This window comes from Ochotona curzoniae, unplaced genomic scaffold, assembly GCF_017591425.1.
Source record: "Ochotona curzoniae isolate NIBS_2020 unplaced genomic scaffold, NIBS_Ocur_1.0 scaffold_3890, whole genome shotgun sequence".
Lineage (NCBI taxonomy): Eukaryota > Metazoa > Chordata > Mammalia > Lagomorpha > Ochotonidae > Ochotona > Ochotona curzoniae.
Window position 1 is genome coordinate 27,722,807 of NW_024467115.1, and position 25,897 is coordinate 27,748,703.

A 25,897-nucleotide genomic window follows, 5' to 3' on the forward strand; every position below is an offset into this window, starting at 1 on the left:
AGCCCTCCACCTGTGCCATGGATTCTCCATCCAGATCACCAGGGCGAGGCTGGGTATTTTCACAGTGCAATGAGCTGGAGGCATTACTGGCCAATTTCAGTCCTTGCTGAAGTAAGTGTTCAATACTAACTTCGACATGCACACATACTTTTTTTCTAAGTACAAATGTATCATCAGGAAAACCCAATTTAATTTTCTGATTATCCTGAGAACAGCAGAGGAAAAACATGTTTCAGCAATAGGAAAAGCTATAGGCATATTGAAAGAGATTAATTCCGTTTCTTTGCTTGGCTTCTTCAGCATTCTTTCCCATTCTCTTCATCATATATCCCTTCCATTTTATCCCAGAGTGCTCAGTTTGCTTTGCCCTGTGACCTTGATCGAAGCGCCATATTTGCTTGATGAAGCCTCAGGGAGATGGTAATGCATTGGAAATCACCCAAAATGGTGTCACACTTTTTATTTGCTCGTTCAGTTTTCGTTTGGACCAGCCACATGCATGACATTTTGGAATTGTGTCCATTTTTTTGGAATCCAGCACCTCCCCTCCCCCAAGACATGTTTTCAACTGCATGGCCATTCCATAGACCAGCCCCATCATGCTCGGCACCTGTCTAAATCCATGTTCTAGTAGTCTCTGCAGAAGCAGTGTGGATTGGAAGAGAGCCTCCTTTCGGCTTAATAGATTTTAGATTGCTGAGTCAAACTTGGTCCATTGCTGTTTTGCTTTTGCTTTATAACCCATTTTTCTCCTTTGAACAAGCACTGTTTTGAGAACTACTTGATCTTATAAAAAACCTGATTAGGTCGAGCAATGTTTATTGTCATATTCTTCATCAGTCCTCTCACTGATAAAAAGAACTTGTCGCAGATATCTTAGTGTTTCCCTGGAAGAGGTTTTAGTTGGTAGTGATGAAAACCCACCCATTCTTTACTTTCAGTTTTTTATTGTAAGGATAAATGCATACAGCAGGCATATGCAAGCTGCAGTGAGCTTCTAATTGATTGCAGGCAGAGTTTCCACATAAATTCTTGGCAAGTTATTTCCTACGCATCACAAAGAACCCGCTGGGATCTGGAGTCGCAGGGACTGGTGTGGTCTGAAGCGAGGCCCTGCAGACGCCAGGAAGGAAGCAGGCATCTGGGTGCCATATTGTGTCACTGAGGCTGGGAATCCCAGGAAAGGAACTGAGCTCAGCATCACTGCCTTTACGAAAAGGAGAAAATGCATTTGGCATTAGAAGCTGGAAAGGGAAAGTTCATGGTAAAAATTTGGCTTGAGATTGCCCACGTAGGCGACTCGGTGTTTCCATAGAGTAGCCACGGGTTCTGATAGATTGATTCACCTAAAGGAAGTCTCACTATGGTAGGGCGATTGCCATACTGACTGGCCCCCTTGAAGGTTGGCCACTCTGAGCTGCCTGCTGTATCTGCCAGCCCTTCCCCTGTGGCTCATTCTTGGGAAGCTCTCGTTTTAGAATTGAATTCCTAGATCCCAGGCCCAGAACGGAGCTCCAGTCCTTCATTTGCACATTTGCAATGTTGAGAAAGTCTGAATGGCTTTGTCCTAGTTGTCGGGGCCAGCCACCATGTTCTTAGTGCATCCTTAGTGGAAACTTATGGGAAAAACAATAGACCATCTGTTTGGTGCCGAACAACATACTCTAAGTCTGCCAGTAGCTAATATGTAGATACTATTTTGTTAATGAGGGCTCCAGTGCTCAGAGAGTTTGAGTGCTTTTCTGTGGTCACATAGGAAGTGACAGAACCAGGAATTGTGTGATTTCAAACACCTGGGATGTTCCTGCATTCCAGTTGATGTCTATCTTAAGCATATTTATTATAAATCAGCCATGTGTATAGCATGCATTGTTTTTTAATGTCTGAGAAACACTGCAAAATATCAGAGGCCAAAGATGCTGTTCAACTCTTATGACCCAGTAAGTCTCAACAGAGAATTCACTGTAAATAAGACCGTGTACTTTTGCGGTCATGGAAAAACAACAGCACACTCAGCCCAGGTCGTGGAAGTAGAGCATCACGGGCCATCCTAGCGTTCTGGAAGGGCAGCCCCAACACTGGGGAGTTTTTCATGCTCCACGGCATCCGTGTCCTTCATGTTGAAAAGTAGAGAATATGGCAGTCACTCAGTGGGCCCATCGCTTTCTGGGCAAATGATTCACTTGGCTAGTTCTATGGGAAAGTGAGCTGCACTTGAGGCTAGCAGGGAGAAACAGCAAGTGTTATTCCCCAGGGCAGGGGGATCGGCCATGCATTTTCTCCAGGCAATTTCAAACTAAAGACTGTTAGATAAGCCTGCTGCTAGAGGCTCTGAGAGGGACTGCAGGACCACCAAGCATAAGGAACCTGAATGCATATCCGTTCATTGTCTCTGCTGCAAGGAGCCAGGAGCCAGGGGATTGACAGTTGGTCTGGGTGCTGCCGCCCAGGACTCATAGCACTGAACTTGCGCAGGATTTTATTGCGTTTCGATTTCTGTGTGTGGGTTTGAAGCAGTTGGTTTTGCATGAACCTCAGATGCAGGCCGTGAAAGGGCAACGTGAGTGAACCATGTATGTTTCCTCCCCTCATCATTTCTCGTTGCCTCCTTCCATCCTGTACACACATTGTGATTCAGCGATGTCCTCCAAGTGGGAAATGCCTTGGGTTGGTTCACTGCTGTCTGACATAAGCATGACTGGATCGTTTTGCCTGCCCTTCCCTCCCCACAGAGAACCTGCAGTTTCGGAGGCTTTGACCTGACCAACCGCTCTCTGCATGTTGGAAGCAATAACTCGGGCCCCGTGGTGAGTACACGTGAGCACGAGGCCGGGCGCGTGTGCTCAGGGGACCAGCGTGGCCCTTTTCTGTGTCTTTTCAGAATTAACGCTGATATTCCTTGGCTATCCTGAATCATATTTGGATAGAAGCTCACCCCCATCTTTTATTTAAAGATTTATTTGATATGCAGAGTTAGCAAAAGAGAGACAGACAGACACAGAGAGGTTGATCTTCCGTCTTCTGGTTCACTCCCCAAGTGGCCACAAAGGCCGGGGCTGGTCCAGAGCAAAGCCAGGAGCTTCATCCAGGTCTCCCATGAGGGTGCCAGGGCAGTTTTGACTCGTCACTCTCCAGTGGGAAACATGTGTCTGTGCCTTTCTCTTTCTCCCCATCCCCGTCTCTCTCTCTCCTCAGAGCCACACGTTCCCTTTAGTGTATCTGCTTCTGGTTTTTTTCCAAATAACCAACCTGGACGACTGTGACTGGTGTGTCCCACTCCTTTGTGTGTACTAGTTGTGTGCATGTAGTGGTTACCAGGTACGTGTGCTAATTGCAGGTGCGTGTAGTGGTTACTGGGTACGTGTGCTATTTGCAGGTGCGTGTAGTGGTTACCGGGTACGTGTGCTATTTGCAGGTGCGTGTAGTGGTTACCGGGCACGTGTGCTAATTGCAGGTGCGTGTAGTGGTTACCGGGTACGTGTGCTATTTGCAGGTGCGTGTAGTGGTTATCGGGTACGTGTGCTATTTGCAGGTGCGTGTAGTGGTTACCGGGCACGTGTGCTATTTGCAGGTGCGTGTAGTGGTTACCGGGTACCTGTGGTGTGACAGGATGGAGGCCATGATTTGGATACAAAGGACACAGACTAACATTGGACCTTGTAGGTGGCGCTCTAGAATTAAACATAGGGTGATTTTTATACCCACCCCCCAAAAAAGGAAATCCATATATATGCAGCATCTTTAAAAAATGGTTCAGATTATGAAGAACATACGCATGGACTTCACAGATAAATCAAACCAAATTTAAAAGCCCAAATTAGCTTAGTATTGATTTCCATTTTTCCATGAGATTTTTGAAGTGCCGTTTACGTGAAGTGTTTGAGCATTCCCTAGAAGAATTGTAATATTTGATTTCTAATATCAAATATTGATTCCATTAGCCAATAATTTCGTCAGTCCTTTAGGAAAATATTTTTCCCTTTTTAAAATTTTGATTTTTTTTTTAACTTATTTGAAAGAGTTACCGAGGGAGAGGAAGAGGCAGAGATCTGCCCACTGGTTCACTCTGCAAGCGTCCGTAATGCCTGCCCTTGGGCTGATCAGAAGCCAGGAGCCAGGAACTTCTTCCAGATTTCCCACATGGATGCAGGGGACCCTTCCTGGGGCCGTTTTCTGCTACTTTCCCAGGCACATCAGCAGGGAGCTGGGTTAGAAGCAGAGCAGCTGGGACTTGAACCAGTGCCTATAAGAAGTGCGGTGCCTCAGATGGCATCCTTACCCGCTACACCACAGCACCAGTCCAGTCTTGTTTCATTTTGTTTTTCCTTTTCCCTTCTTGCTTTCTTGGAAGAAAGTTCTTTGGTGCAAAATCCAATGAGATAACTCCAAGCACAGGTCCAGGAAATGGACGTGTGCTCAGGAGGTGGCCACGTGAAGTGACGCCTCCGAGATGCTTGCTGTACCTTGTGAGTGAGTTTGTGTGTTTGCCCCCTTCCCTGCTTCTCTCCTCCCTCCACTGCTGGCATTCCGTGCACTGCTGTTAAAACGCACCCACACTCAGCGTTCAAAACGCTGGGAAAAGTAAACCCAGAAAAGAATGCACTGAGATGTAAAAATGACTCACATCCCGCTGTAAACCAGCAGAACCTGGCTTTTAATTTTTCATCCGAAAGGTAAATAAATAGCCCCGTGTTAATGCAGGAAAAACCTTCAGGGTTGCAAGGAATGCTAATATTTTTCTGAGAGCCACGACGTTAGTGGGTCCGGTAATAAAATCTTGGTCCTGGGCTTCGCCATCCGGGACTCAAGGCGCTCGTGCTGTTTTGTGTTGCAGGGCAAAGAAGGCGATTTTGTGTACAAGGACATAATCAAATCACCCACCGCATCTCGCATCTCTCTGGGGAAAAAGGTGAAGTCGGTGAAAGAGACCATGAGGAAGAGGATGTCCAAAAAGTACAGCAGCTCCGTCTCCGAGCAGGTCGGTGTCTGCCCGGTTGCTGGCTCAGCTGAGATGCCAATCGGCGCTGCACGCTGTGCCCGCTCACGGCCATGCTTGATATCTGTAGCCAGTCCTTCACAAGACACTGTGCCGGGTGCTAGGGATACAGATCACAGGCCCTGCCTCCCACGAGGCTGCTTCTAAGAAAGTCACGGAAAGATTTCTTTCAAAGGCAGAATGACAGAGAGGGGCATTTTCCATGCGCTCATTCACTCCCCAAAAAGGCCATGATGGCCAGCGCTGGCCCAGGCTGTGGCCAGGAAAGTAGGAGCTCCTTCTGGGTCCCCCAGAAGGGTGGCAGAGCCCCAAGCACTCCGGCCGGCATGCATTGCCTTCCAGGCACATTAGCCGGAAGCTGGCTCGGAATTGGAGCAGTCGGGACTTGTACTCCGATGTGGGGGTAAAGCAGTCCGTGGCGCAAGCAGCTGGTTTACCCACTAGTTTTCAGAGCTTCTTAGCTCCAAAATGAACTTCTAGCTTAATTGAAATTTCGATGGAATTTCTGAAACGGCCTCCTATGAACAAAGCAGAGACAGCCCACGTGCAGAGACAATGTCTGAACACAGATGCAGGCCTTTGATTTTTTTTTTTTTAGAAAAGTCACTTGCTAGATCAGATTGTCTCGGGCAGCCGACTTTCCAGGCATAACCTAAGTTTGTCTCTAACTCCGAGAAATAAAGACACTGCCCAGTTACTGGAATTAAGTAGCAATCCGGCTTCTATGGGTGACATCTTCTCTAATGGACCCCATTTATTGCCATTAAGATAGCACCAGACAGGTTCCCTGCTCCCAGTTCTAAAATCTCATCACCAGAACTGTGGCCACTTTCCTGACTTAGTGACACTTGCAAAGCGGATCTTCCAGTGATTTTTGACCATTGTTTCTAAAACTACCCTGGTATACTTGCAGTGCTCATTCTGTGCCTGTTGAAGTGCCTGGATGTGAACTGTCTGTCTCCTTCACATTTGTGGAGAGTTTTGCTTTATATTCCTAGTAGCAACAGAATTTTTCTGTTCCACTGCTGCCCTCTGGTGGGCACAGTGTGCCATGCAGTTCCCAGTCTCGTTGGCCATGACCGCGCTTGGACTCAAAGCAAGCTGGCTGGTCTTTACTCTTCTACCGTGAATTCTCCCTGTCGGAATTGAGTGTGGTGATGCTGGGTTGGACCAGAGCATGGTGAGGCTGGGGATGTTACTGATGACTTAGAATGCACAGGCCAGCCCCAGCACGAAAAACCTCCCCTGCCCCCTTCACAGTGCCCACCCTTCCAAGGGAGACCATGATTCAGCCATCGTGAGAATATCTCAACTGCCTTCCCCGGGTCTTCCCCAGGAGCCCCGCCTTTTTGTTTGCTTGTATGTCAGGGTAAACAGGGCATGGTGATTCTGTATTTCTGCCCAGTGATGGAGAAATCATATGCTCCTTTGCATACGACTGTGCCAGCCTTGGCACTCATTTACAGCACTTGAGTTTTAACACCATTTTGAATACACTTCTGCAATTTTACTACCATACAGCAATATTACTCTTTTACCTCCCTGAATTTTTTTGTCCCTAGATTTATTTTCTTAGAGGGAAGAACACTGATCCCATACACTGATTCACTTCCCAAATGGCTGGGGCCAGGTCAGGTGGAAACTAGGCTGCCGGGGCCCAAGCACTTGGGCCATCCTCTGCTGCTTTCCCAGGCCCGTTAGCAGGGAGCTGGAGAGGAAGTGGAACAGGCAGGACACGAACCAGCACGTGTAGGGATTGCCAGCACCACAGGCGGTGGTATTCCATTAACACTGTCCAAGTATTTGCTTGCAATGTGCACACGTTCCCCTGTTATTTAAATCATCTGTAGTACCTAATTCGATGCAGGTGCTCTGGAAATAGTTGATACTTTGTCATGGGCAGGGAGTGATGGTCTTGACAGGAGGTCTGAAGGTGTTCCGCACACACGTGCAGCTCTTGGCCTGGGAACACATTTTTGATCTGAGCTTCATCGAGTCTGCAGGGGCAGAACCAGCAGTCATGGACTGTCAGCTGTTTTCTGGGCTCTGAGTTTGGTATTTTCTTTTTCCAGTTCCAGTAATTTGTAGGAATAGGACCATAAGAATCTACCTAGGTTGTTTTGTTTTCCCCCAAGGAATTTACTTTTAGTGTAAATGTTTCCCTCAAGGGAGATGAAATAGATTTGCTAGTACTTCCAGATACTGCCTTAATAGAGTGTACTTGATAGGAATTCCGACTCTAGCCTTGGTACCAGGCTGTCGGGTATACTAACAGGCTTACAACTGTGTGGCTAAGACAGATTTCTCCTAAAGACCGTGCAAGTCACTGTCAAGTGAAGTGCTTAATCAACAGAATCGTGAGTCATGAGTTGAAGAACTAAGCAAGGATAGAAGGTAAAAGAACATCCAGAATCCATCAGGGCTGTGAAGGTCTGCTTGAGTGAGTTGAAGGCCACTGCCGAGAATGGTGTCCGTGCTGGAGGAAGGCAACAAACACTATTGATGTCATTTCAGGACTCAGGCCTTGATGGAGCACCGAGTCCCCCCACGTCCACAAAACCTGACTCTGAACACACGGACAAGCCCAAGCTCAAGGCGGGAGGCTCTGTGGAAAGCCTGCGGAGCTCTCTGAGCGGGCAGAGCTCGATGAGTAAGTGCACCTGCTAAATGCAGATGAACGATGCTACGGGGTCCCAGCCAGACCCGTGTGGAACAAGCTAGAGGATGTCAGACTCCTGAGTCCTGCTGGCACAGTAGGGGGGCACGGAGCAGTGGCACGGAGAGCTGCCATTGAACTTCACAGCAGATGGGGACCCTGTCTCAGAGGGATGCTCTAGAGAATAGCGGAGAAGATGAGCAACAAAACAGGGTTTCAGGCAGCGGAAAGGAGCGTGAGTGTTACCAACACACTTCAGAGCTGCTCCAGGGCTGCGAGTGGGCCAGCGTGGCCAAGTGCTACGGGGGAAGAAGGCAAGCTTCTTGCACTCTCCAAGTCTGTATTCCTGTCTGTAAGCGAGGAGTAAAAATACAACCCATGAACAAATGCAAGACCATGTACTGGAGGCTGCAGCTTCTTCCTTTGGGGAGTTCCCATGATTTGTGGATCTCCAGAGCAGGAGGGTGGGATGAGGGACCCTGTAACCCCAGAAAAGCGGGGCCCTGCCTTGATGCCAGGGGCCAGCCTGGGACCTGGCTGTGTGGGAAGTGTGAGCCCCTCCCGACTCTGACACTGTCTCTGCACAGGTGGGCAGACGGTGAGCACCACCGACTCCTCGACCAGCAACAGGGAAAGTGTCAAGTCAGAGGACGGAGATGACGAGGAGCTGCCCTACCGGGGCCCCTTCTGTGGGCGTGCCCGGGTGCACACGGACTTCACCCCCAGCCCCTATGACACGGACTCGCTCAAGCTCAAGGTGAGTCTCACCCTGGCCTCCAGGCACTTTTTACCTGCTTTGAGTCCCAACTTCTCGCCCCCATGATCCACTGAGGCTTTGGAGGAACACATCGACCCAAGAGCCAGACAGTATCGGAGGCAGAGGAGGCTCACACGGCAGCTCCCGAGTTGCCATTGCTGTGTCCCCTGGCTGCACAACCCTGGTTTTCCATCTGCAGAAAGAGGACTGCTGTCGGGGAGGGGGAACAGCTCGGGACCCACAGGATGGAGGAGGCTGTTCTAGGAGAGGGGTGACCCCTGGCATATGACTGATGGGAAATCAGCTCTCTAGTTAGGGCCCTGGCATGGGGTATTCAGAGAGCCAGTGGGCAGCCTGGCTTGGAGCAGCAGGAGACAGTGCAGGGCACATGGTGTCTGTGGCCCAGGCGTGTGCACAACCCAGCATGGTCAGAGATGCTCCCTGCGGCCTCTGTCACTCTCCTGTGGCACCCCAGTCCGCGGCTGTGTGACTCGTACCTCTGTTCCATGAGATGCCCCCGATGGCACTCTCTGTTCTTCCCTGGGCCACAGAAAGGAGACATCATCGATATCATCAGCAAGCCGCCCATGGGCACCTGGATGGGCCTGTTGAACAACAAGGTCGGCACGTTCAAGTTCATCTACGTGGATGTGCTTAACGAAGAGGAGGAGAAACCCAAACGCCCTACCCGGAGGAGGAGGAAGGGAAGGCCTCCCCAGCCCAAATCAGTAGAGGATCTTCTCGACCGCATTAACCTGAAGGTCAGTGTGGCCCTTTGCCAAGCAAGCAAGGGCACCGTCCAGGGCAGGCCCAGGGGGTGTTGTCAGACAAGGGTGGCCCACTGCCAGCATGCGTGTGCACACCCTTAGAGATCGTTGCCAGCGCCTCCTGCTTGTCCTGTCCTCTGCTGTGGATCACAGCGCAGCCCCGGGGCAGAAGGTGTTTCTATAAAGGCTGTCAGCACCGTGCCCTGACGTGCTATGCCAGTGGGGCATCAGGAGACTCCCATCCCAGCCAGACAGGTGCAGTACCAGGCTGGGTCTACAGTGGGAAGGCTCTGCTTCTTCCATTCCACGCCCCTTTGCTCCTGAGGAGCTGGTTTTCTAAGTCACATTGCAGTGATTCTAGAAAGGAGATAAGACCCCTCCACTGTGTACCCGGTGACATTGAAGAAATCAGGCCCAGATCGTGGACACAGCCCTGACACCCACCAGTGGCATCCATTGCATGTGTAGTCTCTGTAGAGGACCAGCAGGCAAGGACTATTACAGGTGATGCTTGGGGATCTTTGGATCAGCATAAAGATGAGCGCAGAGAAAAGCTGAGCTGTCGTGGCTTAGTGTTGGTCTTGTCTTTATCTGCGCTGCTAGGCATCTGACTCACTCTGGCTTCTTTGTCACAGGAGCACATGCCCACATTCCTGTTCAATGGCTATGAGGATCTAGACACCTTTAAGCTCCTGGAGGAGGAAGACCTGGATGAGTTAAACATCAGGGACCCAGAACACAGAGCGGTCCTCTTGACGGCCGTGGAGCTGCTGCAGGAATACGACAGTAAGTCCCTCGACCCTCAGCAGGCTTCCTTCCTGGTCACTCCCATTGTCCAGTCCCGAGCAGGCCGCCCACAAGCTGCCAGCCAGTGCCTAGGTCCCCGCAGTCAGTCCTTCTCTTTACAACCAAGGTGAATGTCACATTGCACACAACACAAAGTCACATAAATTCCCGATACACATGTTCGTGTTGACTTGGGAGCAAAACAGAAAACCTTGCTGAGGATACATCTGCTGTCACATTCCCAGGCGGTAGCTGAGGGTAATGCCGTACCAGGCATATGACACACCTGAACTGCAGTGAAGAAGCCCGGGGCCTTCAGCTCAGTACTGTCCTGGGACTCACAAACAAGAAGTGACCTGTGCTGGAATGTGTAGAGCAGGGGGTTGCGGGTCGGCTTCCGCGTGCCCAGCCTGTGAGAAGTACTTGGCCAGCTCCCGGCTGTTACTCAGCGTAGTTGAATATACAGCATCCTTTGCTCCATTAACTTATTTTTAAGTTACTTATTTTTATTAGAAAGGCAGAATTTTAGAGAAAGAGAGACAGAAACATCTTCTGTCCATTGGTTCATTCTCCACATGGTCATGATGGCCAGAACTGAGCCAACCCGAAGCCAGTAGTCAGGAGCTTCTTCCGAGTCTCCCATGCGGGTGCAGGATCCCAAGGCTTTGGGCCATCCTCGACTGCTTCCCCAGGCCCCAAGCAGGGAGCTGGATGGGAAGCAGGGCCGCTGGGACATGAACTTGATGCTAATATGGGATCCCAGCACATGCAAGACAAGGACCTTAGTCACTAGGCTACCACACCAGGCCCAGCCTACCTCCTTTTACCCAAGACCCTGACTCTAGACTTTGTGCGAACTTGTTATGATTTGAATGTGGATTTTGGTAAGGGATGAGTCTTCTGTCTGGAAGAACTTTTGGTCCCCGGTTGGGTGTGCTGCAGAAGGGATCTGCTGAGAGGCCAATACATCATGCACTCCGTGCGGCTGCAGGGAGCAGGCTCGCTGTCACACTCCCATCAGCCAGCCCGTTGGAGTCTGTTGGCCACCGCGTCCCCTCAGCTGCTGTCTCCAGGGACAGACCGCACCAACTCTTCATCCTGGGTTGCCACGGATAGCTCAGAACCCTCATTCTGTTAGTCTCATTTTTCTGAATAACATGCTGGGCTAGAACAAAGGCCATGCCAAAGCCACAGGCACTTCAGCTCAATGAGGACATCACTCTGCAATGTTCCAGACATTTCTGTGGGGGAGGGAGTCAGTCATTGCTCTCGTTTGTCCAATGAGCCGATTTCTTTTTCGCTAGTCTTTTAAAAAACAGCACTGTTAATCTGGAATCCTAACTTAAGGACCATGGTCCCTGCCGTAATTTGTGTTCTAGAATGCTTTTCCATAGGAGAAGCGCCAACTGGAAGTGGTGAGCAGACGGTAGGAAAGGCCGGCCTGTGTGCGGGGACTGGCAGCTCTCTGTCCCCCCACATGGCTGGTTTGGTAACTTGAGACGTGGCATCACATTTCTGGCTTACTGATTAGTCTTTGTGGATGTGGTTGGGGTAGGCAGTGGGTTAAAGAGAAAGGAAAAGGAATGAAATGCAATCGAGCGGTTGCAACTAGTGAGTTCAGGTAGAAAATGTGATCTTGGCTTCTGTCTTACGTGACCGAGCACCCTAGTCAGTGTTAAGAACGGGCACACACCGTTGTTCTGTGTCACCTCTCTCTTTGGAGACTCCGTGCACTTTCAGCTCCCAGCGGACGCCCCCCGCAGGGGCCATGGCCACTGCTCTCATTTCCCCCCAGCTTTCCAGCGCTGCGATGAACACTGCTGCTTCCTTTCCCTCGTGAGATTCGGCTCCTAGCTCATCCCCGTCAGCATGTCTGTTCATCGGTTCATTCTGATCCAAGTTGCTTTCGGATGACTGGTTCGCTTCTAAAAGCAGCAGGCCTCAAGTCATCCAGTGGAACCACAGACCGAGCATCTGGCTGACGTCATGGCCCCTGCTCCTCACCTGCTCCCCTCCCCCCGTGACTCATTTCCCTGTGCTCTCCTTCTACAGGCAACAGCGACCAGTCGGGCTCCCAGGAAAAGCTGCTTTTGGACAGCCAGGGCCTGACCGGACACTCGCCCCGAGACTCGGGATGCTATGAAAGCAGCGAGAACCTGGAGAACGGTATGTCAGCCCGTCTGTGCACCTGCTTTCACCAGTCTGCGTTTCCTTCTCCAACAGGACAGATCTGTCACGGTTAGGAACCTGGTGGTCACCTCTCCCTTCTTGTCCTCTTTCCAGTTCTCCCTGCCAGCAGCTTCCCTCTCCCTCTCGCTGGCTGCTCATCCGAGGTTCATAAATCCCAACTAAAATACTTGCAGCTGTAAAACCAAAACTGTAGGTCTCAAATGCCCTTTTCTTTTTACAAATAAAAGCCAGCATTTGGGTACTGGGAACGATTAAGACCACAAGAACAATTCACTAGACAGTCTATCCAGCAAGCGCGCCAGTGGGGGGCCTTGCCTGCCTCCGCTGCAGGCAAGGGTCCAGGGGTGCTCGCCAAAGGGTGATGGGGGCCACACGTTGTGTTTGTGGCTTCCCTGTACCAACAACCGGAAGCAGTTAATGAGAGACTTCCAGAAGGATACCTGTGAAACCAGAGTGTTAAGTGGACTGGGGTCAGGTTGCTGAATGTCCCCGTGAGTATCTATGGCTCCTCTCACAATCCTCAAATTCCCATTGTCGTGTGAGAAGGTTCTCACTGCCCCAGTGCCTCACTCTCCATTGAACACTTGAAGGCCATTATGAAAAATGCCCGGGACTGCTCATTCGAGCTGCCATGGAATCCCATCTAGTGACCCATGTAAGGCCATCTGTTGAGGGCCTGCTGAAGCCGACTTTATAAAACTGCTGGTTGTAATTCATTAGTAGGTTGTGAAATCAGCTTAGTGGCTCATGTGGTGGGTGACCTTCTAATTTGATTCAGGGGTCCCGCCACTCACTCCCAGGGTTCTTGTACAGCCCTCCCCAAACCCTCACATCCAGATAGTGCCCAAATCAAGACAAGAGATGGAAACCTATTCAGTCTCTATGAATTTGAGAATCCTCCTGTAGATGCCTGAAGGGGCTGTTTTCCCCTGTTAATAGCTTTTCCGGATCCAGGCATGTCGAGCCTATGAGCTCCAGCTGTGCTGACTGGCTCAGGATTTCACGACTCACTGGCAGAATGTCAGTGCCCCAAAAACGTGAGGTGCACCTGCTGAAGAACCGGATTGATAGCAGGCAGCCCATACCCATCTTGCAGTATGCACAGAGTATGAGACCGGAGCTCGCTCGGTATCTTGTCAGGAAGTAAGGAAAAGGAAAGCCATGTTTTTCAAATTTTGCCCAAGCGCTTTGCAGGTGGACAGGGTTTGAGGGCTCAGATTCCTGTTCATAACCAGGGACAGACATTTGACCACATCTCTGCTTTGCCAATCACAGAGTTTTATGGCTTAATTCAGGTCTTATCAAGTAGCAGAATGTCTGAGGGGCTACAGTTGTCACCCATCAGTCCTAGAGGCTAGAATCAGACTTGACATGATGCATTTAATATAATCCGGGTTGGTGGGAAGTCATGACATCATGGAAGAGGTCTGTTGTCCTCATTGTCGATTGTTAACCAAGTTTATTCCCCCAGGCCCCTCCCCCCTCTCCTCCCTCATCCATACAGCAAACAGAAGTTTCCGCAGAGAAACCCTTCCGGGTTCTGAAAGTGCCATTTCCCTCTTTCGGTGGGCACAACCCAGCCCTTTCCTCTGCCCTGCAGATCAGCTCTGTCCACAGCCTGGATTCTCCATGCTGCTTATTAACAAAAAGGGGAGACTCCTTTAGGGAGAGATGCTCAAATTCTAGAAGGCGACATCTAAAATGTTGACCTGCACAATAGATTACAAAGAAAACCCTGACTCCCAGGAGAGTGGCTTTCCAGCGATTCTTGCCAGCCACTTCTGTGTCTCTCCTAAACCTGGTGTGGGTTTAGGATTTTCCTTCTTCTAAAGGCCTGGCGTGATAGAATCGCTTGGCTCAAGAGTGTCCCCCTCAGCAAACACGTTATTAATTTGAGACACACACACCCATGTGTGTTTAAACTGCTGAGAACAAAGCATGTGGCACAGTTGTCTGACCTGCAGGTTGTGTATTTCCAGGCACGTTCATCCAGAGCAGCAGTTAGTAAATGCATAGATGATACCTGGTTCAAAGTTGCTCTTAGCCTGACACTTCTCTTTATTTTTATGTGAGACACAGAGACGGACAAACCTCTGCATCTGCTGGCTCACTCCTCCGGTCGCCTGTAACAGCGTAGGCCAGGCCAAAACCAGGAGCCCAATCTAGGTCTCCCACGTGGGTAGCAGGGCTGCTGACCCACGAGGTATGTTAGCAGGAGGCTCTACGGGGAGTAGAAGTGCCGAGATTGGAGCCAGGCCCTGAGCCATAGGATGCAGGCAGCCCAGGAGCATTTTCACTGCTCAGCTGAGTACCTATCGCTGGCAGCTTGTTCCAGCGCAGCACTCTTTCCTGGAACCTGGAACCATGTGTTTTCTAATTTGTCTCTTTGCAAAGTGAAAATCACTTTCACTTCAGCCTGTTTACATTTCTGGATGCTCGCTGGGAGCAGCTTAAGGAAGATGTGGTTCCAGTGTGCACTGATCACCCTGTAGGGGGCGCCATTTATGGAGTCTTCCACAGGTGGTCTACTTCCTGTCAGTCTGGGTCTTGAAAAGCTGTTCGCCAAACAGAATTGCCATTAGTGTGGCTTGGAATACGTTATGGGTGATCAGCCTCCTCCCTTACCAAGTGCAAGCTGGACCAGACATTACGCCTAGATTTATTTCATGGCCTTATGCATGTATTTCCTTCCTAAAGAACCCAGTTAATTTATGTCACCCTGAGTTTAATAAGACCAAGAACTCATTCTAAAAATGAACAGGGCACCACCATACTCCAGTTCAACAAAGGAATACGGAAATCCGAAGTTTCCATTATTCTAGCATCCACTTTTTAAAACACGATTATAAACCCATCCTCTTGTTTCACAGGCAAGAATCGCAGAAGCTGCCTCCTCCCCACCAAGCCGTCCGCCGAGTGCAGCCTCAAGTCCTTCGGCAGGGATCCACGGGGCAAGTACCCGACGCTGCCTCTGACGAAAGTCTCTGATGCCCGGAAGCAGGGAGAGGAGGAAGGGGGCAGGCTGGGCTGGAGCCTCACCCCGGACGCCCCTAAAGCCTGCACCCCACTGGCCTCCGCTGGGGCCAGCAGAAACCGAAGGAGCCTGCCAGTCTCCATGTGTCGAAGCTTCGAGACCCTGGAAGGCCCCCAGACTGTGGAGACATGGCCCCGGTCCCACTCCCTGGACAATCTGCAAGGAGAGCCAGACACGGAGAAAGATGCGCCTGCCCAGGTGACCCAGGCCACCCCACGGATCGCGCCGGAAGTGCCCCGAAAGCCAGCCGACCCCGCGGCCAACCTCCAACAGCAGGAGCAGGCCTCGACCGCTGGCCCCGCATTGCCACAGACTCAAAGCAAGCGCTGTTCTGAGCCCCCAAAAATCATCCCCAAGAAGCCGGACAGCCCGGCAGTGGCCCCTGCCCATGCCTCGGTGCTTCCCTCGTGTGTGCCCAGAAACTCTGATGCTCGGCCTCCTGGCGCTAAACACAGCATCACAAGGACGTCTCTTGAGGGTCCCAGGAAGGGACAGGATTTAGAAGGAACCAGCCACCCCGCGGGCACCAAGGAAGGGGTGGATACTGAGCACAGGGCCCCCGAGGCCAGAGCCCAGCCCAGACATCCTGCACAGCCCCCACCCGTGCCTGCCAAGAAGAGCCGAGAGCGCCTGGCCAATGGGCTGCACCCCATTCCTGCAGGCCCCGATGCCCCCTGCCTGCCAGCCAAGAAGGGCAGCCTGCCCAGCCCCACAGGGCCCGGCGACAGTGTCCCCTCACCGGCCCCCAAGCCACCATCAGCGCAGATGCAGGAGCCTGGCAGCCCCACCAGCACGCGGCCGCCACCCTGGCTCTCGGAGCTGCCGGAGAGTGCCAGCTTGCAGGAGCACGGCGTGAGGCTGGGCTCGGCGCTGAGCAGGAAGATCTCCTGCCCCCGGGGAGCCGACCTGGAGACGCTCACAGAGAACAAGCTCCAAGCCGAGGGCATAGACCTCACGGAGGAACCCTATTCCGACAAGGTATCTGGGGCCAGGTCTTTGTGCTTGTAGAGTGAGGCAGCCAGGAGGTGGCACACACTCCCTGCCACTGCCTGACGTCACTCGGGAGCGTGGGCTCTAGGTTTAGCACAGAACCTCATGGGAGCTCCTGGCTTTGGCTGGTAGTGCCAAGCCAGCTAAACGCTGAAGGGAGGGCCTTCCGTAGCCTAATTGGTTCCTGAAAGGAGCGATTTTGTGAGCAGGAGAACTAAGTGTCCACAGCTCACCTGACCTGGCACCTCCCTCTTCACTTCCCTGTATGTAAACTCCGTCATCACCTCACAGTTACTAGCAGCAAATCAAATCAATGTGAACATACTCAGGAAAGGATTCTAGTCCCCTTCACCTATGGCCCAACACTGTTCACGTCTCTGTATTCAGCAGGGGAGAGCAGATAATACAGAGTACCCCCACTGGACCAAAAACACTTCCATCTGTATGAAGAAGTTATTTCTCGTTCGAGAGAAACAGTGTGATGTGCCACTAGCAAAGCGGCATTAGAGACAAATCCATAAAGACACGCAGCTGCCTAACTCCTGCAAATGCATGCTTCCTTATAAATTGCTTCCTCCTGCCCTGAATGCCTTAGGCTCCTCTGCCTCCTCAATACTGCTTGAATGCACGAGAAATCTGCTACGGGGAAAGCTGGTCTCGTGTGTGGCTGTATCATTCTTTACAAGTGGCAGACAAAACAAAGGATATCTGTGGAGGAGGAGGCTCCCCCTCCATGAATCACACAGGCCCGAGAGAGGCAAGCGCCCTGACCCGAAAGCCGCAAGCCTGCTGCTCTGTACCGATACACCCAGGATGCTGACAGCACAATGAGATCGGGGTTACTCAGCCCATGGCTTAGGAAGTACAAGAGAGGACAGCCCCTTGGCCTTGGGGTCTGCTGAGGGTCGCTCTGCTGAGTGGAGGGGCTCCTTGGCTTTGTGACAACCCCCTTGGGCATCATCTTTCCAGGGCATACTATCTCTGGAGCACAAAACCCCCTGTAGTGCCAAACACCAGAAGTGGGTTGCATTTCGGCTGTTAGGGCCACCAACCTAGGACTTTGGGCTTCAAAACATCTGAGTTCAGAAGGCCGATCTTATCCCATTCATATCAACTACGGTCTCCTTTCATTGGGTTTCAAAACATGCTCCTAGGGCTCACTAGTACTTGTAAGATTAGAGACATTAAAAGAAACTTCCCTATCGTTCACTCAGAACTTGAGGGGATCCTTGGCTGACACCAACGGCCTGGTCCTACCTGAGGTCTGTGCCCTCTCGGGTGGCACTCATGCTTCCTGTGCCTTCTCCCTGCAGCACGGCCGCTGTGGCATCCCCGAAGCCCTGGTGCAGAGATACGCCGAGGACTTGGAGCAGCCCGAGAGGGACGTCGCCACCCACCTGGACCAGATCCGGGTGAAGCTGCTCCGGAAGCAGCACCGCATGGCGGTGAGCAGCACAGGCTTCTGGTCCCTCCCCAGCGTGCTGCGGGGCACTGGCTTCTGCAGTTCCGGGCTGAGCTCTCGGAAGGCTTCTTCCAGCCGCAGAGCCCCTGGGGAGGGGTCAACCATGATGGGGTGGAGGGATACGGTTCCAGCACTATGAAAATATTGTTTAAAAAAAAAAGATTATTTCAAAGGCAGAATGATGAGAGGGAGACCCTGGCATCCCATATAAAATGCTGATCCAAGTGTTGTTTGGTCCACTTTTAGTCCAGCTCCTTGATGGTAACCCGAGAAAAGCAGCAGAGGGACAGTTGAGGCCCTGTGGGAGTGAACCAGCAGATGGACTCTCTTCCCCTTCACTTTCTATAACTTTGCCTTTCAAATTCTTTTTAGAAACCTGTACAAAAAGAGTACAGTTAGTACATTACATACTTGGAAATTGCTAAGTCAGAATATTAATTCTTATTGGAGTTCTCTACATGAAATGGTATGTGAGGTAATACATTCGCTGAGTAGATCGGCCATTCCACTAGTATACAAGCCTAAAAATGAGTTAAGCACCATAGATACATGGAATTGTGAATGTCAATATTAGAATATTTTGCTGTACAACGTACAAGAGTGGGAGTACATTTTTTAGAAGATGTGCCATTTTAATGTTTGTTTTCATCTATTTGAATGAGACAGACAGATCTTCCATCCACTGCTTCACTCCCCAAGTGAAGGCTGGGCCAGAGCCAGGTCCTAGAGGCTCGAAGTTGGCCTGGGTCACCCACGTGGGCGAGGGTGCTAAGCCTTAGAGCCATTGTCTGCTGCCTTCCAGGACACATTGCCAAGATTGGAAGCAGAGTGCTAGAACTCGAACCAGCAAATTGATATGAGATGGGGACATTCCAAGTGGGGACTTAACCCACCATGTATGCTTGTTCTCAAAGTCCATTTTGAAACCATACGGTTTTCAGTTATCTTGTCATGAGTACTCACACACAGAACATTTCCTGTTAGTATTTTAAAGTGTTCTGGATGAGTATATTGTAGTTTAGCTGATCTTGCATTGTGGAAATGTTTTCAAATTTTAATTAGATTTTCGGGAGTGTAGAATGCCCCTGTTAAATTCTCAAGGAGACCCACTGATTTATTGAGAAAACATCTCCTAGCTTTGTCACTTTCTTATGTTATTCTGGAGTTGCAGTACTTAAGTGCAATCACTTGCCAAATATCCTTGCAGAATTGGTTCCGGGAACCCCCAATTCCATGGGTGCCCTAATCCCTAATACAAAATGGAACCCTAGGGGCTGAGGTTATGCAGCAGTTAGGGTGCTGCCTGGAGCACCCACAGTCCGAGTTCCTGGGTGGAGGTCCGGTCCAGCCTCCTGCAGCTGTCAGTCCTGGGAGACAGCACATAATGCCTGCAGGACTTAGTCCTTGCCATCTGTTTGGGAGACTCAGGTGGCATTCATGGCTCCTGGCTGCGGCCTCACACCAGCTGCTATGGGCTTTCTTCTGACAAGTGAATCAGCCCATGGAAGGAATCTGTCTCTCTTGCTCTGCTTTTCAAATAAAGGGAATTTATTTTTCAATCAAAAGGTAATGAACTGATATATTATTTACGGAAAACCTGCACACAGCCAAGTACCTTCAGTCATCTCTAAGACATACAATACCTACCGCAAGGCCCTGTGGATGGAGTTACACTGCCCTGGAGGGAATAATGACAAGGGAGATTGGCCCTGTGCAGTGGTTGTTGGTTGAAGCATCATCATGGAGGCCCCGCTGTGCCATAATTCTTGGGGTCCTAAAACATGGCCGTCCGATGGCCTGTTTCAAACCTTCCTCACTTGGTTCTCTTTGTCCATCCAGATCCCAAGCGGTGGCCTCACGGAAATCTGCCGGAAGCCTGTGTCTCCTGGGAGCATCGCCTCCGTGTCCGACTGGCTCGTTTCCATCGGCCTGCCCATGTACACCAGCACCCTCACCGCCGCGGGGGTCAGCACACTGAGCCAAGTGCCTTCTCTCTCTCCCACTTGCCTGCAGGCAGCCGGCATCACGGAGGAGCGGCACATCCACAAGCTCGTGGCTGCAGCCAGGCTCTTCAGACTGCCCCCGGGGCCTGAGGCCGCGGTGTAGCCAGCCCGTGCCCCCGGGTCTGGGCCTCTCTGGACAGCTCTGCATTCAGCACGTGGCCCACTAGAGCGGGCAATTTGGGTGGACGGAGGTCCCCTCCTCCAGAAGGAAACCAGCATGGTTCTCTTTGACCCCCCCAAAGACAAAGACAGGCACTTACTTTGATTTTCAGAACACGGAAGAACCAGGATGCCAACCGGCTGCAGATGCTGTGCCTGTCTCTGTTTGCTGTGGCAAGGGCCTGGGGGAGAGGATGGGACAGCCCAGCCCATTGCTCGCTGTGCCCTTGACCTTGTCGGTCCTCCTGAGGCACGCCCGAGGGCCAGATGGGCTTAGCTAGGCCAAAGTAACAGACGTGGGAGTAGTTAGACGCTATTGACCATACTCACAGGCCCAAGAGCTAGAACATCGTGGCTGTACCACAAGAAAACCAGTCCTGTTCTCCTTTAGATAAACAAGAGCATTTTAATCATTGCTTTCTAGCAATCAGCTTTTATTTGCCTTAATATGAGCTTTTAAGCATTTATCTAACTCATGTCCAGCCCCGACTGCCATTCAAACATACCTGTGATGTCTTCAACAAAAAAAATAATGGGCTTTCCTGGTTGTTTCATTCGAACATGGCTCACTTCTGTAGAGGTGTTTTTCAGGTACATAATCCATGCTGGCTTTTAGTTCTTCAACAAACCCAGTGACAAGGTATCCAACTGACAGAGAGGATGCCGGTTTGCACTGTGAGTAGCTGCCTTTGTTGTCATCAGTGTAGTGGTTGTTCCGTTGCAGTATTGACTTGGAGATCTGATCCTGAATTCCATCGTTAGCTCAGACTGCCTGTGGCAGGAAGGTGTTCTGAAGAAAGGGAAGTCGTTTCTAAAAATGTTTCAGCTTTTTCGGTTTTAAATCATTAAGGTAGTTTCATCCTTGTTTTTCTCTCTAGGTACCTCCTTCTTTACGGGGTTCACTATAGACCCAGCAAGCCACATTAGCCAGGGGTAGTGAAGTAGGCGCAGGTTTTTAAATGATTTTCCAACTGATTCCAACTTCTATATTTTTGTAGCCTGGTATCTGATTTTTCTAGCAAACAAATTTAGACAACTGTGGTTTTTATTACTTATAAAATGATTTTCATTTACACTGACATGATAAACACTATTTTAAGTGTCAGAGGTGATCATTTATAACAAACACTTGGAACACCAAGACTTTGGTCACAAGCTCTGTGCCGTCCCATCTTAACTAATTTCGCTCATGGCAACAGGGAGGGTGATTCATTCATTACAAAGCCATCATTCATCTTTAGCATATCCTTTATGTTTGAGGCAAAGGACACTGTGGAGGTATGGAATTTTTTTCTTTGATGCATTGGTACATAAAGTAAATTTCTTCAGCAACATTCACTTTCTGTACGTTGCCATGTGAAGAAGTTTTGGAAATGTAGACTAAAAAGGAATGCTGCCAAGTTTCTATTGAACTCTTAACATCAGCGCGAGTTTGCCCGTCAGAGGGTGTGGCACGGCCCGTCCGGAAGGTGGAGAGGCTGTGGGGATTAGAACCAATGTCGTGCGCTGGGCTGCAGCATCACAGACCCCCTTTCTTCCCCCAACTCTGAGCAGACAGACCCCATGACAGCACGGAGCCGAGCGAAGGAGAGACCCCCTGTCGGTTTTCAGCTTTGGCTCACTGCCAGCGGAGGATTTCCAATGAAGGAGAAATAAGAGCAGGAGAGGGAAGTTGCTGAATTGGAGTTTCTCAGAATACCAAACCCCCTTTCTTTCTTTCTTTTTTTTCTTTTTTTAATTCTTTAGAAACCATTGCCTTGGCATACAAAATCAAATTCAGGGACCATGAAGTAATGTTTAATGGCAATGTCTGAGGGATCTGAGGTGGTTTTTACTTTACTGTGTTTATATTTTTATACATATATATCTTTAGTGGGTTTTTTTTTGGGGGGGGGGGTCATCTTTTGCTTTGAACTTTGAATCTGGTCTGAGAGAAACCTGAATGTTGTGCGTGATATTTGAGTGAGGCGATGAGGGGCCACTTGGGGGCCTTGCAGTAGGCAGGGGAGGGCTCCCTCAAGCTCCAGCTTCCAGGAGGTACCCCGGGTATGGAACTGCAAGTAGCCACACAGCTGCCATCTTTGGGAAGCACAAGGAAAGCTGGGGGGGTGGTGTCTGCCTTAGGAAGCTTTGCAACATTGTCTAACATTTTTACTTCAAGGCTGTCTGGAAGGAAAGGCAGCCAGCCCCTACTTCCACTTTCATCCCCCCGAAAAAAACCAAGAGAGCTTTCCCCGCCCTTCCCAGAGGCCTTTTCCTCCATCCTAAACCTGAGTGTGGGTAAAATTGGAAACTACTCGAGTTGCTGAAAGCAGTTCCTGAGAGAGTGTCATTAGCGTGTGGAACTGCAGCAAAGGGGGCCTCCTCACCAGTCACTGCTGCATGTCTGTACTGTATTATTTTCAGAAAAAAAAAATATATATATATATACATATATATAATAGCCCAAATCCAAGTTACCTTGATTTCAAATTGATAGAGAAAACAGTGAAGCAAGTTATATAACAACTAACAACATTGCACTTTCTGTATATGAAATCAATATTTAAATAACTTATTTTTCTCCATTGCTGTTCTTAAACATTGTAAGTAGCTGTAATATACCAGTACCAGTATGTTCTTGCAATTGCTTCAGCTCAAGAAAGCTATGTATTGTTTTCAAAATTGTAAAAAAAAAAAAATTATTGTGATGATTGATTTAGCAAAAATAAAGGTGGACAGAAGGGTTTTCCTGTGTATCAAAAACTTGTCTATAATTGTGTCATCTATGTACCTAGGGAAAAAAATAAATTTCTTCAGTTGGATATGCGTCTTGTTCATTTTTGGGGTGTTTTGCAAATGAATAGAGTAGCCATGATAAATGGATTCATAATGTAATTATAAAATCACACATGCTGTGAAAAATAGTCTAACCACATCTTCAGAGTATACTGTTTGGCATTCATGGAGATTTTTTTCTCTACCCATTTTTGGTTTTCCCCTACCCTTAAAATGTGCAATGGGTCAGATACCACAGCATCTTAATCCAGAGAATTTTAAACATCTGCAGTCTAAGCCCTTAATTTTCAAACAAAGAATCACAGCCCAGGTGGAGGGTTAACTTGCCCAGCAACCCTTGGGTAGACGGTAACGGAACCTAGGCCTTGCACTACAGAGGGAAAAAATTATCAATCTGAATGTTGAAGAAATTAAGCAACTTGAGACATGGCAAGATGGCTGAATCGGGAAGAGACTTGTTGATTGTGACCTGGGGAAGCTGGTGGCAGAGAAACAGAGCAAGCATCTTCCCAGGGGAAAGTTCTAGAGACTCCTGAGGGGGAAACGCTGGATAGCTGAGAGGATGGAGACATGTAGATAGAGCCATGTGTGGCCAGCACAAACGCCTCTGCAGCTGGGAGGAATCTGCCCCTCACTGAGCAGGCGAGGGCAGCCTGTCACACCCAGGGTTGCTGGTGATGTTTTCTGATGTACAACCTAATGGGCAGCACTAACTTCAGGCTTGGACTGCTGCTGGAATGGGCGTGAGGGTTGCTCCCAGATCTTTGTGTAGGCAGATCACATTTCTTCAACACGAGTACCCAGAGCAGGCAAGAATCAGTACCATTCTGAAGTCAGAGACCATGGAACAGCTTTTCATTCACTAACCATGAAACCCAGTACCATGAGCAATATTGCCCAAAAAAGAATCTGAATGCCCACAGTGACTTTGGGCTCAGATTAGAGACAGGGTGGGGGATGCTCTGCTTACCACCAGCCACAGGGAGGACTACACCAAATGGGGGATAAAGCCACCTGAAGGTCAGTGAAGGTATGTGATAGATACAACACCCCAGCATGTGTAGATGTGAACAACTAGGGAATTTTGAAACGGATATATTGGGCCCAGCACAATAGTGTAATAGTTAAGGTCCCCGCCTAGAACACGCCGGGATCCCATATGGGCACCGGTTCTAATCCTGGCAGCTCCACTTCCCATCCAGCTCCCTGCTTGTGGCCTGGGAAAGCAGTCAAGGGCAGCCCAAAGCCTTGGGACCCTGCACCCACGTGGGAGACCCGGAATGAAGTTCCTGGATCCTGGCTTTGGACTGGCGCAGCACCGGCCATTGCAGTCACTTGGGGAGTGAATCATCGGACGGAAGATCTTCCTCTCTGTCTCTCTCCTCTCTGTACATCTGCCTTTCCAATAAAAAAAAAAAAAGCAGGGACATATTGACACTCCCTACAGACTGTGCTGGTAGCTTGGCAGGGGGTTGCACACCCATTGGAACACACATATACACAACCGTTCACACTGCTCCAGGCTTGGGGCAAAGCTGAGCATTCAGGCAGCTGGTGCCAGGAATACTGCTGCTCTTCGTGGGCACACCAGGCCCAGCAGACTCTCAGTTCCTGCTGTCCATGAGTCCTCTGCACAAAAATTGTGGGACTTCGGTACCTGCGGCAAGTAGCCAGATCGTTGGGCCTTCAACGTGTCTGAATATCAAAGACTGAGACTGTAGCTTGCCCATAGTGTGTTATAGCAGGATTCTGTTCTGACATGGGCACCACAGAGATCTTCTGGTAGTTCATGGGCTCATGGGCTGTTGTGGGTGAGGGCTGTAGCCACAGCGGGCTTAGCCCAGGCATTGATCATGAAAGTCAGAAGGTAAGGTGGTGCTTAGCTTTCATGATCATTCCTTGTCTGCTGTTGACAATTCGCCATGCTCAACTTGGGTGTCACCCTGGACTTTGCATAACTGAGCACTAGCCACAGAACCTTGGTCTCAACATACATCTGAACTTTCATTCCAACCAACAGTCATAATTTAAAGATACAAAAGATATCAGAGAAGAACATCAACAAATGTTTCCACAGATGCATAAAAGTCAATGCAGAATTACAAAACACAACAAGAAGGAAGTCATCATGACTCCCCCAAAAGAAACAACTCTTGGAGCCCATGAAATAGCTCAAGTGGCTATTCCTCCACCCATAAGCACTCATATTGCATATACGCAGTAGTTCATGTCCTGGCTGCTCCACTTCCCATTTTGCTCCCTGCTTGAGGCCTGGGAAAGCAGTGGAGGATGCTCTAAAGCCTTGGGACCCTACACCTTCATGGGAGACCTGGAAGGGGATCCTGACTCCTGGCTTTGGACCAGCTCAGTTCTGGCCAGTGAAGCTACCGGGGAATGAACCAGTGGATGGAAGATCTTTTTCTGTGTCTCTCCTTCTCTCTGTAAATCTGCCTTTCAAATAAAAACTAATAATAAAAAAAAAAACCTCTTAAGTATTATAATGTGAAGATGAAGAGACTGATAAAATGTCTGAAAAATGAATTGGGAAAAAGGACTGCCCAAAATTACTGAGATAAAGAAATACATATGTGATGTAAAAAGATGGAGATTCTTAAGAGAAATCAAAGAGAAATATCAGGAATGAAGAATTCAATATGTGAGGTAGAATATAGTGACAAGCCTCAACAACAGGTTTGGAATAACTGAAAAAAGAATATCTGAGAATACAAACCCTACAATTATCTCATGCTGTCAAAAAAAAAAAGCCAAGAAACAAATATTAGAAAAACTCAAAGCATTGTTAAAGATACATGGGACACTATCAAGCAACAAAACATACATGTTAGGAGTTCCTGAGGAAGAATGCATTAAAGGCAAAACAACAGCAGAAAATTCCCTAATATGAAGGAAGACATCCAAGCAGAGAAAGCACCTAGACCCTCCTAAAGAGGCATGATCAAAAATGATGTTCGCCATGATACATTATAGTCAAACCTCGCACAATAAAACAAGGATTCAAGAATGAGCATGAGAGAAATGCCAAATGACCTTCATAGCATTCCCATTTAGACCAACAGCTGACTTCTCATCAGAAACCCTACAGGCTAGGAGAAAACTGAGTCTAGCTCCTAAACAAAACACTGCCAACTCAGAATACTGTATCCAGCAAAACTCTCATTTACACACAAATGTCAAACAAAAACTTTCCAAAACAAAAATGGGAAGAATTTGCCACCAACTGACCAGTCCTACAAGTGATGCTTAGCAATATGTTACACACGGAAATAGAGCAGGATATTCATACCCAATGAGAGAATGT

The 25,897-nt window shown here is 49.4% G+C and overlaps 1 protein-coding gene across 3 annotated transcripts in view; it reads left to right on the forward strand.

Annotated features, from left to right (window-relative positions):
• SASH1 (SAM and SH3 domain containing 1) overlaps positions 1-19,815 on the forward strand; it is a 174,636-nt gene extending 154,821 nt beyond the window's left edge. For all 3 annotated transcript variants that reach the window (XM_040965460.1, XM_040965461.1, XM_040965462.1), the window contains 10 exons: positions 2,733-2,807; positions 4,835-4,978; positions 7,511-7,646; positions 8,240-8,409; positions 8,961-9,170; positions 9,812-9,962; positions 12,015-12,128; positions 15,023-16,164; positions 17,490-17,621; positions 19,478-19,815. In XM_040965460.1, the coding sequence (XP_040821394.1) occupies positions 2,733-2,807; positions 4,835-4,978; positions 7,511-7,646; positions 8,240-8,409; positions 8,961-9,170; positions 9,812-9,962; positions 12,015-12,128; positions 15,023-16,164; positions 17,490-17,621; positions 19,478-19,744 (2,541 nt within the window). In that variant the 3' untranslated portion in view covers positions 19,745-19,815. The remainder of the gene's footprint in view (positions 1-2,732; positions 2,808-4,834; positions 4,979-7,510; positions 7,647-8,239; positions 8,410-8,960; positions 9,171-9,811; positions 9,963-12,014; positions 12,129-15,022; positions 16,165-17,489; positions 17,622-19,477) is intronic.
• Positions 19,816-25,897: the final 6,082 nt, after the last annotated feature.